The sequence below is a fragment of the Canis lupus genome, chromosome 26, assembly GCF_003254725.2.
Source record: "Canis lupus dingo isolate Sandy chromosome 26, ASM325472v2, whole genome shotgun sequence".
Classification (NCBI taxonomy): domain Eukaryota; kingdom Metazoa; phylum Chordata; class Mammalia; order Carnivora; family Canidae; genus Canis; species Canis lupus.
The window spans coordinates 28,031,756-28,042,864 of record NC_064268.1 but is presented as its reverse complement, the minus strand read 5'-3'; the positions used below and the strand labels follow the sequence as shown (position 1 = coordinate 28,042,864).

At 50.0% G+C, this 11,109-nt stretch overlaps 1 protein-coding gene across 2 annotated transcripts; it reads right to left on the bottom strand.

The window, feature by feature from the left end:
• Window positions 1-984: 984 nt before the first annotated feature.
• Window positions 985-10,107, bottom strand: ZNF70 (zinc finger protein 70). Of its 2 annotated transcripts, none has more exons than XM_025474760.3 (2): window positions 10,051-10,107; window positions 985-6,432 (listed from the first exon to the last, which is right to left on the bottom strand). In XM_025474760.3, the coding sequence occupies exon 2, from the start codon at window positions 6,351-6,353 to the stop codon at window positions 5,004-5,006; it is 1,350 nt and encodes a 449-aa protein (XP_025330545.1). In that variant the 5' UTR covers window positions 6,354-6,432; window positions 10,051-10,107; the 3' UTR covers window positions 985-5,003. The 2 variants fall into 2 exon arrangements, with proteins under 2 accessions (XP_025330545.1, XP_025330544.1); XM_025474759.3 differs by lacking the exon at window positions 10,051-10,107 and adding an exon at window positions 9,621-9,995.
• Window positions 10,108-11,109: the final 1,002 nt, after the last annotated feature.

Here is an 11,109-nt window from a genome sequence, read left to right as displayed (position 1 = left end):
ATCTGACACTAAAGCACCTCACTTTCACTAAGTCATGGCCTCCATTTCCCACCTGCAACAGGAGTGGCCAGAGTGACTGATCATACTCTTGAGCCTTTGCAATTGTGACAGTGCTTCCCCCACTCGCCCCTGCCACAGGAGAGGGGGGAAAGGGAAGGCTGACAAGGGGACCCACCTGGGACAGACAGGTCATGGGGATGGGGGTTATGAGATCGAGGCTCCCACTTCTCATTCAAATTACCAAAAAGGTTCACTCAGGGAGTGTGGGACTGATCTGTGATGTCTAATTCTTTGCTATATCTGGCAGTGTTTTCTAAAAAGTAAAGCACGATGTACTCTTCCAAGTTACATTGAAAGAACTTTGGGAATAAGAACAGAAAATTAAAGAAACATTTCAAAACACTAATAGTGTAATAATCCTCCATACCCCCAGTTTGCCATGTTTGTATTTCTAACTCTTCTGAGCTCCACAGGGGTGTGAGGTGGCATCATTCCTCCATGTTACAGCCAAGAACACTGAGCCAGGGGCTGACTTTAAGACTGGGCTCAGGACAGAGCCTGGCACTGACAAAGGGAGGAGTAGATGTGCCCAACAGCAGACCCTAAGCCTACCCAGAAATAATACTTCACATGTGGCTGATAACTCACAGAGATTGGGGCTTAAATGAGCATAGCCTTTTTGGGTTAAATGAGTTAATCTATGTTAAAATATAAATATGAAGATAAATTATGCCTTACTCTAAACAATCATATGAGAGTTTCTTATGTATAAAAAGAAAAAATTACAGAAAGAATCAGAATAAAATCTGACACTTTGCTGTTTATACAATATACAGCAAAATATATGCACAAATTTTGAAAAGGAAATGCAGAGCTAAATCAACTTGCATGCAAATGCAAATTGAAAAAAGCAAGGGGCTTCAATTATGGCATCTGGAAAAGAAAAACTTAAGCTAGAAGCATTAAAAGAGGCAAAGAGGGCACTAAAGGCACGATTTTTCAATATATTACTATTAAATATATATGCTCCAAATATCATGGTACTTAGTGATACCCTATTTCTCAAAAAGGATTTGAAAACACTGCGGATCTAACATTGCAACAACGAACATAAAATAGAAACAAATTTAAGTGAAACAGAAATACAAAAAGTAAAAAACACAAAATCAGACCATGATTTGACCATGTCAATGACTGTTCTTAACTATTTTGGGGGTCACAGAGTCTTTCCAAACTGTGGTGAATGCTACAGGCCCCCCACCCTCTGGCCCCGAACAATTCATTCATATACATAACCACATAGCTTTGTTCAATCCCTCTATGCTGCTTCTAAAATAGATCTGCACACCCATGGGCACCTAGGCAGTCTGCAGCCCCCAGGTTAAGAACTGTAAACAACAGAAAAAGTATGAATTTGAATAAAAGTAATTTAAAAACAAGTTAACAGGGGATCCCTGGGTGGCGCAGCGGTTTGGCGCCTGCCTTTGGCCCAGGGCGCGATCCTGGAGACCCGGGATCGAATCCCACGTCGGGCTCCCGGTGCATGGAGCCTGCTTCTCCCTCTGCCTGTGTCTCTGCCTCTCTCTCTCTCTCTGTGACTATCATGAATAAAAAAAAAAAAAAAAAAAAAAAAAAAAAAAAAAAAAAAAAAAAAAAAAAATAAAAAATAAAAACAAGTTAACAAATAGAACTGATGGAGTACAAACACATTTGTGGAAAGTACACAAACTCTTTATAGAAATTGATCATATCTTCAGGCCCAGAGTAGTTCTATGGACACTTAGAAATGTTGACACCACAGTACAATAAGAAAGAACAGCAATGACCTATGCATTCATCACTTGGAAATAAAAAATAAAATAACAGCACTTGGGCCAAAAGGAAATTCCTAATATGGTATCAAAAATTTGCACATGTCAAACTGACAGAGTGCAGAAAAAGCTCTAAGAAAAAAAGTCGTAGACCGGAGTACCTGCATTTACTAGAAACGTTAAAAATATGATCAGCTACATCTAAATAATCTTGGAAATGTAAAATAGTAAGTAAAATTAAAAAAAAAAAAGAAAGAAAACAGACGGCATACATACACTTTGACAAAACCATTCGATTAGTAAACAAGACCAAGATTGGAGCTTTACAACACTCAACATCTGCCATAAGAAGGAAAATAATGTAAGACAACCAAACAAAAACAAATGACAACTAAATCCAAGGACAATTAAAATATTACCAGGCTGTTCTCTTGTAATATTACACTGTTCAAAAACCTAAATAAATTGAAGGATTTAAAAATACATAAAATGGTGGAGGAATGTGAACAGAAGGGACTAGGTTCTGCTCACACTTTGAGAAGTACCTGGTCCTACCATGGTTATGTAAGAATCCGTCAACCCTTAAGAAAAGGGATCTCAATCCCCATGTTACATAAACTATCAAGAGAAGGAGGGTGTGGGGTCAAGGAAGAGGAGAAAGTGCATATTCCAGAATGAAGAACAGCATAAAATAAGCTGAGAGAAGCTGGGAGAGGAGGGAGTGTCTGGGGAGGGTGGCATGAACTCTCTGTGGTCTGTTCAGAAGGAGCAAACCAGATTGGCTGAAATGGGGCCATATGGGCAGGCAAGCCCCTGAGGGTTGGTTTTAAGGAGAGTGGTGGCATGTGCAAAGAGATGCTTTAAGAAAATCAATTTGAAAAAAAAAAAAAGAAAGAAAATCAATTTGGCTGGGGTGTGCAGAAAGCACATGGAGAGAGACATCAAAGGTAGGAAACTGATGACTGCCCGATAAGGACAGACATGGCCAAGGCAGGGCCGAATTGGGGGTGCCAAGGAGGTAGATCTTGGGCAGGGGGCTGCTGTCCACCCACGCTGAGCAGGGGCTCGCGATTCTCTCTGCATTCTTGGTAAGTGACTGAAGACTGTCAGTGCAGGCCACCTGCAGACAATACCCAGGGGCCAGCCAGGCAGGCCAGTCTAGCCAGTGGTACAGTAGGTTCTAGGAGACCCAGGGTGCTGGCTCAAGGTCTCACTCACACAACACAGACACGAGCTGGACAGGAGCAGCTGCTGTTCTTATACTGGGACTCCCACTGTGATCCCCCCAGGTAGAGACCTGGCCTCTTAAAATCTCCAGGCTGCCGAGCCCCACTTACTAAGTAACTTGTCCATTTTTACTCATCAAAACTATACATGACTGCCAAGCTGAGCTTCTGATTAGCTGAAATAGCCTGTATTACCAAGATGGAGTCGGGATTCCAGTTGTAAACTTTTGGAAAATTTCAAAATCGCTCAGACTGCCTCTGAGGAGCCTAAGGGAAGGCAGTACCATAGAAATCCTGGGGGCCACACGAAGGCCTGAGGACCTGAGACAAGCACTTCTCAACCAGCCAGACACGGCACTGCCTGAGCCCATTCTTAGGGGGTGGGAAGTACGGGGACTGAGATAGAACGGCCACCTTCAAACTCTGCTCATGGCAAGCAGGCCTGACATCTGTAAGATGCTGGGGCTAAATGGATGCCTAGCATAGGGCTCACACCCTGGCTACATACTGGAATGTTCTAATCACCCGGGGAGCTTTAAATACACATCACCATCTGAGTCCCACCTCTGGGGATGCCGACTGAACCAGTCTAGGCGGGACACAGGCAATGGTACTTTCTGAACAATGTCTGGGAGAAGACAGAGAGAAGTATGGGGACGTGGGCTACTCAGACCACACAGCTGCTGGGGAGAGATTCAGGATGGCATGTGGAAAGAGTCCCTAGCTGGGACATGGCCCCACAGGGCATCCACAGCCCAGGGTGCAGGCTGGAGGGAGTAAAGGAAAGCCTAAGCCCTCATTCAACGAAAGGATGGGCTGCAAGCCCTGCCTCTGGGGAACCAGCAGGGATGCCTCTCTGGTCTTTAGGAAATATCTCTCTGGGTGGCACAAGGGTCCCTCTGGGTCTCTATCCTCAACTGCCAGTCGCCAAAGCACTTGCATGGGTGGTTTCATTCTGAACAAGAGTCTTGCACCCTCAGAGGTATGTGGCCAGGTCCCACTATCCCCATCTCACAGATAGGGAAACAGGAGCCTTGGAGCTTCCTCAAGATCACCAAGCAGGAGGGGCAGAACTGGGATTTGAACTGGGACCTATGACTGAATCACCCTGCTTCCTCTGTCCCCCCAGCACTGGAGGGCAGAGAGGGGGCCCTGCTGCTGACCAAGGCACACTGTGGTCTTAGGAGCCCTAAGACTTGTGGAGGGGTTATAACCGGAGGGCGCTAATGCCTTGGGCCAGGCTGAGTCAAAGCCAGTGTCAAATGTCCTGTGGCCTACAGGACCAAACTTCTACCATCCTGTGAAAGAGCCATCTGCCAGAAACTACCCTTACTCTAACCCAGAATAGGGATTAAGAGACCATGCCAGGGGCTCCCCACCCTGTTCCCCAACCCCAGAATGAATCCTTCCAGACCCTCCTTTTATTCTGTAACCTGTTTTGGTTGTCCCCACCAGTGCCAAGCCAGGTGAAAGATTCCATTTTCCTGTTAATGCATCTACTTTTGGACTCATTTTTCTTTAGCAGATTTGGACTTTTGAGCACAGGTCTATCTTCTAAAAGTGCCAGACTGCAGCTGATGTTAAAGAGTTCATCTGACATCTTTGTGTGTTTAACTCAACTTTCTCCCTTGGGTATTTATTCTTCTGGATTTTGACAAAGGTGAAGAAACAGCAAAATTCAATCTCACAGGCTTGGGAGTCAAATGTGAACAATTGAAGGCCAGCTCTCTTTGTGGGCACGCCTCTGTTTCAGTGGCCTCCCCATTATTCCACCCTCCCACCCACTCAGTAAACTCAGGTGTGGAGCACCTGGCCAGGTACGAGCGTGGGGGGCCAGGAGCACTGGGGTTGGCATGTTTCCATTCCGCCCTGGGATCAGGAAGGTGGGTGGGGTTTTACAGACAAGGCGATGGGGTGTGGGCTCCACCTGGGAAAGGGTTTGGAGCTTTGGTGTGAGCTCCTCCTTCTAGAGCTTCTCCCCGGCATGGATTTTCTGATGCCGAATAAGGTGTGAGCTTCCCCTGAAGGACTTGCCACATCTGTTACACTCATACGGCTTCTCTCTGGTGTGGGTTTTATAGTGCTCAATAAGGGCCGACCTGTGCCGGAAGGCTTTGCCACACTCGTTGCATGCATAGGGTTTCTTCCCAGTGTGGATCCTCTGGTGCTGAATCAGAGCAGAGCTGTGGCAAAAAGCCTTCCCGCACTGGCCACACTCATAGGGCTTCTCCCCAGTGTGGATGCGCTGGTGTTCAATGAGGGACGAGCTCTGGCTGAAGGCTTTCCCGCACTTGTGGCATTTGTAGGGTTTCTCACCAGTGTGGGTCTTACGATGTTCAATGAGGTTGGAGCTCTGACTGAAGGCCTTCCCACACTCTTCACATTTGTACGGTTTCTTCCCAGTGTGAATCCTCTGGTGCCGAATGAGGTGGGACCTGTGACAAAAGGCTTTCCCACAGAGATCACATTCGTGAGGTTTCTTCAGGGTGTGGATTTTCCGATGCTGGCTCAGGCCAGAACTCTGATTGAAGGATTTCCCACATTCCTTACACTGATAAGGCTTCTCTCCTGTATGAATTCTCTCGTGTTTTCTGAGACTTGAGCTCCGGCTGAAATCTTTCCCACATTCCCGACACTCATATGGTCTCTTCCCAGTGTGGGTTTTCTGGTGTTGTGTGAGGGCTGAACTCTGGCGAAAGGCTTTTCCGCATTCCCGGCATTCGTAGGGCTTCTCCCCAGTGTGGATTATCTGATGTCTGAGGAGGTGTGAGCTCTGGCTGAAGGCCTTCCCACACTCACAGCACTCATAGGGCTTCTCCCCAGTGTGAATTACCAGGTGCCTGAGAAGGTGTGAACTCTGGCTGAAAGCCTTCCCACATTCCCGACACGCGTAGGGTTTTGCTGGTGGTGCAGTTCTGTGAGGTTCTTTAGGTCCTGAGTGCGCCCTGCTCGCCTTCTCACAAGTATTGTGTTTACTGGGTTCTTCTCCACTGTGAATTATCTGGCACATACTAAGGTCTGATTTCTGGAAGAAGGTTTGGCTGAAGATCTCATCATCCTGGGGTCTGTTTACCAGGGGGGTACTTTGATGCTGAACAGGGCTTGAGCACAGACTGAAATTGCCCTCATACTCATCATGTTCCACACCTTGCTCCCCAAGAGGGATCTCCTTATAAATAACAGCCATTTGCTCTAAACCTCTTTCCTGAAGAAAAGGGTCTCCCAGGTCCTCCTCCGGGAAAAGTTCTTGCTGCATCTCTAACCCATCCTCAAATACAAAGGTCTCACCAAACTTAGCTGCTGGAGGAACCTCCATTGTGAATCTATAATCACCCCCAAAGACTGTATTTCTTGAAAGATGGTCTTCTTACGGACACATTTACTGTTCTTGCAATCTGAAAAAAAAACAAGAGACACTGTCAAGTCTGAAAATCAAGCACCTAGTGCAGGCCTCCTTCCTGTGCCAGAATCTATGTTGGACATAACAAAAAACGTATAAGATCCACGCTTGCCCTTGAGATGATCCCCACTGAGTTAAAGATAAGTTTGATATATCGGAAACAACTACAAAAAAGACAGACAGGTAGAATCAAGTGCCACACCGTGGTGTCTAGAATCTAAAGGCTGAAGGTGTTCAGAAAGGTGGACTAGAGCAGAAAGTGGAGCCACTGCGGAAAAGGGGCAAGATTCTCGCATGGAGGGTGGAGGATGCTGGGAATGGGCATTTTTGAGAAAGAAAGAATGCAAACTTCCCTCCTATATCAGTTAGCTGGACCGCCTCCAGCCAGATGCCCAAGCCACAACCCTGCTTAGGGCTAGGGTGGCTCAGTCAGTTAAGTGTCTGCCTTCAGCTCAGGTCATGATCCCAGAGTCCTGGAATCAAGTCCCCCACCAGGCTCCCTGCTCAGTGGGGAGTCTGCTTCTCCCTCTCCCCCTCTTCCTGCTCTTTTTCTCTCTCTTACTCACTCTCTCTCAAATCTTGCTCACCCTCTCTCAAAATCTTCTTTAAAAGATCTTATTTATTTAGAGAGAGAGAGAGGAAGCATGAGCGGGGGTAGGGGGGCAGAGGGAGAAGGAGAAGCAGACTCCCTGCTGAGCAGGGAGCCCAACGTGGGGCTCGATCTCAGGACTCCGGAATCATGACGAGCCAAAGGCAGACGCTTAACTAACTGACCCACCCAGCTGTCCCTAAATAAAATCTTTAATTAAAAAAAAAAAAAAAAAGAGGTCTCTTCCTCCCTGTCAGTCTCCAGCTCAGGCTTCAGTGTAACTCACCAGGATTAATTCAATATTCACCTCCCAAATGACCAACCACCAACTTCCCAGCTTCTACTACTGCTCCTTCTGGTCAGTTGTCTACATTGACACCAGTATCAAATACCCTAAAAACAGGCCTGATTCTATGTCTCAGTATCTTGTGCCAGCCCAAATCCTTCACAAAGCCCTTCCTTCACATTGGCCCCTCCAGCCCCATCTTCAGCCTCTCCTTCCATATACCCCTATCTGCTGCTTCCTCCTAACAGGTCCTGCTCCCTTCTCAGACTACCACTGGCTCATCTCCACAGACTCAGTCCTAATGTCCCCTTTTCTGTACCCTAAGACTGATGATCTCAGGCACACCCCCTCAGTGACCTGCAGAGCTCGGTGCACACGTCCATCACAGCACTTACCACCCCAGATGGCAAACATCAGCTGGCAGAACTCTTGCCACCACTGCCTGAGAGGCCCCTGAGGGTAAGTACTGTGCTCCTTCACTTTGGAATACCCCACCCCCAGCCCCCAGCACAACAGGACAATCTCCACATACATTTGTTGCATGAATACATGACTGAGGGGCACCTGGGTGGCTCAATGGTTGAGCATGTGCCTTTGGCTTTGCTCGTGATCCTTGGGTCCTGAGATAGAGTCTCGCATCAGGCTGCCCAGAGGGAGCCTGCTTCTCCCTCTGCCTGTGTCTCTGCCTCTCTCTCTATGCCTCTCATGAATAAAAATCTTTAGAAAAAAAACAGTAAAAAATATACTTGACTGAATGGAGGAAAAGCTATTTGTTTTTGTGTTAGAATGGATGGTCACACTTTTTTTTGGGGGGAGGGGGGCACAGAACTCTTTTTATCAGTTTTTAAATTTTTATTTATTTATTCATGAAAGACATACAGAAAGAGGCAGACACACAGGCAGATGGAGAAGCAGGCTCCATGCAGGGAGCCCAACATGGGACTTGATCCCAGGACTCCAGGATCATGCCCTAGGCCGCAGGCAGACGCTCAACCACTGAGCCACCCAGGGGTCCCCCAGAACTCTTTATTCAAATAAATCATCTTTTAAAAAATAAAAGACAAAAACAGAGCTGAATCCAGTTGACAGGGGTTGTTTTCATGGGGACAAGGACGGATCCTAGAACACCTCCCATCCCACTGTGGTGGTCTCTGAGGAAGCCCCCCAGGAACCTCCCATTCAGTAATTGCTGTGCAAGCTGAAAGGAAACCCCAGGTGCCATGATAATAATAACAGCTCGTGTTCATTGAGCATCTACTATGTCCTAGGCACTACTAGACCTTCTATAAACACATTCGCATTTAATCCTCACCACTCTATACAAAGGTACTATTGGCAGCACACTGAAGCACAGACAGGCTCAAAAAACACACTAAATTAATCAGCATAGTCCTGATGGAACTCATTCCGATTTGGAAATGATTTTTTAAATGAATTATCAGGTAGTAAAAAAAGGCCACGTGTGAAAAGAAGTACAGAACTGAAGTATTCTCAAAAATTCTTAGACCACTTAACTCCTGTTTCCCTCCTGTGCAGCAAGCACAACCTCCAGTCATTCGGGTTCTCTAGATTGATCTCATCAGGTCTAACAACCCACCAATTTCGCCCACGTTCTCCTCTGCCAGTCCACACCCTTCCCTGTCTAGCTTAGACTCTTACCGTGGCTCAAACTATAGACTCTGGCCAGCATCGCATTCCTTACCTCCTTGCCCTGCAGCAACCAGCTGCCAAGTACCAACGTTCTCTGTCAATTCCCTCTAAGACGTTAAATGTTGCCAGAGAAAAATCACAGGACTGTGTACTGCCCGGAGACAAAATTTAAAGTTTCCAATTTCAGCTGGGACTTCAGCATCTTCAGCTCTGGCATCCAGTGACCTCCTTATGGCCAATCCCTCTCTTCTCAGACCTCACTTGCCCACCCCTTTTGGCCGTGCTCACCAATAGCTCCCTTCTCAAAACCCTTCATTTCAGAAGTCACAAATTGGCAGCCTGGGGATCCTGCCACAGACACGTTTTGTTTGGCTTGAAAAGAGTTGGAACTTTTTCTTTTTGTTTGACTTAGCTGCCAACACTGGAAGCTCAGTAGGTTTCAGGCTTTCTCTTGAAAACCTGGAAGGTGTGACACGACAGGCCCACCCCTGCGTTAAACCCACCCTGCCTGTCTGAACACCTCGAGGTTTTGAACCCCCCCCACCTCCCTCCCACTCCCTGCTTTATTCCCTTCGTTTCTGAAACTTTTCCCCACAGTTTTCATGCTCTCTGATCCCCTTCTCTGGGTATCCGTGATCGCAACTCTTCCTCCACCCACCTGTTAAGTCGTGGTGTTTCTCCAAAGTTCCCTCCTTAGGGGTTTTCCATTCCCACTATGGGCCACCTACATGCTGAAGTCTCCACTCTGGGAAGTTGGCAATCCTGTATCTGTCCTCAACAATGTTTTAAGTGTTTTAGGACCGAAGATCCAAAGGTCTGGAGCCCCATCTTCCCATCTCTCTCGGGGCCTTCCCCGGCTCCTCCTGCACAGGTCACCTTGTGCTTCGGGGAGCCCCCGGGCCTGGGCACCCAGGACACCCTCGGTCCGCTCAGGGTTTCCTGGCTGGAGGCCCGCGAGGGGCCGCGGACACGCACGCGCCGCCCGAGCGCCGCAGCGGGCGCCCTCCACGCCTCCCACCGATGGGGCCGCCCACACCCGGGGCCACCGGGGGACAGGTGGTCACGAGGGCTGACGCCGAGCCACTCACCTGGGCCGGGGCGGGGCCGCTCACCTGGGCCGGGGCGGGGCCGCGGGCGGGCGGGGCGGGGCCGCACCTGAGCCGCTCCAACCCGCGGCCGACCCGGCCTCGCTCCGCGGCGGCTGCTGACGCGGAGCCCGCGGCGGCCCGAGCGCCCGGAGCCCCGCCCCCCGCCCGCGGGCACTTCCGGGACCGCTCTAGGCCGCGCGGAGGTCCCCGCGTCTCGGTGGTCCTGCGGCGCCGGGAGTCCGCGCGGAGCGGCTGGTGCCGCGCGGCGGGAGCCGCTCCCCGGGCGGTCCCCTGGGCGTCCCTGGGCGTGGCGGAAACGGCTCGTCGGCCGTCGGCGGGGGTGCATAAGAGGCGACTGAGGCCGCGCGGGGCGGGCCGCCCAGCTCCCGCTGCGACCTCCTGGGGCAGGGCCGAGCCCGAGGCCCCCGCGGCGGCTGGGGTCTTCGGGGGAAGGGAAGGGGTTCCCCGAGCTGTGGAGCCCGTCACCCCGCGCAGGCCCAGGGGCCTGTGTGATCCCCCTCCTGGGTAGCCCTGGTCCTGCCTGCAGAGTCGGAGATGAGAAGGGGCCCAGGGAGGGCCCAGGAGACGGCTGGGAGTGTAGGCTGCACCCTGGAGACCCCCCAACTCCAGTGCGCGTGAGGGATGACCGCCAGACATGAGGTGTCTCTTGGGGACCCAGGAAGGAAGAGGAGTGTGTTCTTGAACATCCCCCCCAACCCCCAGTCGCTCAGCTCTGCTTCTGATAAGACTTGCCCCTCCACCCAGTCTCCCCACTCGATCCAGTTGCTCAGCCTTCCCTGCCTGTGGGACAGCCGGTGCGGGAGAGGGGCACAGCCCTGACACTGGAAACCAGTAGGACACACATTCCTAACGGGAGAGATGCTGCCCACCTGCATTCAGCACCCTCCCCAGGCCCTCAGGTGCCTCTGAGTGCCTCCACCCTCCTCCACATACTCACTCCTGCCTCCCTGCCCCATCAAGAAGTAGGCAGGAGCTCCCCTCGCCCCCCAAGCTAGCACCCTGGGCTCCATGAGGACCCAGTCCAGTCACCCCTTGAGC

Bases quoted from the DNA above. Each gene is read 5' to 3' on its own strand.
- ZNF70 (XM_025474760.3), bottom strand. From the start codon at position 6,353: ATGGAGGTTCCTCCAGCAGCTAAGTTTGGTGAGACCTTTGTATTTGAG.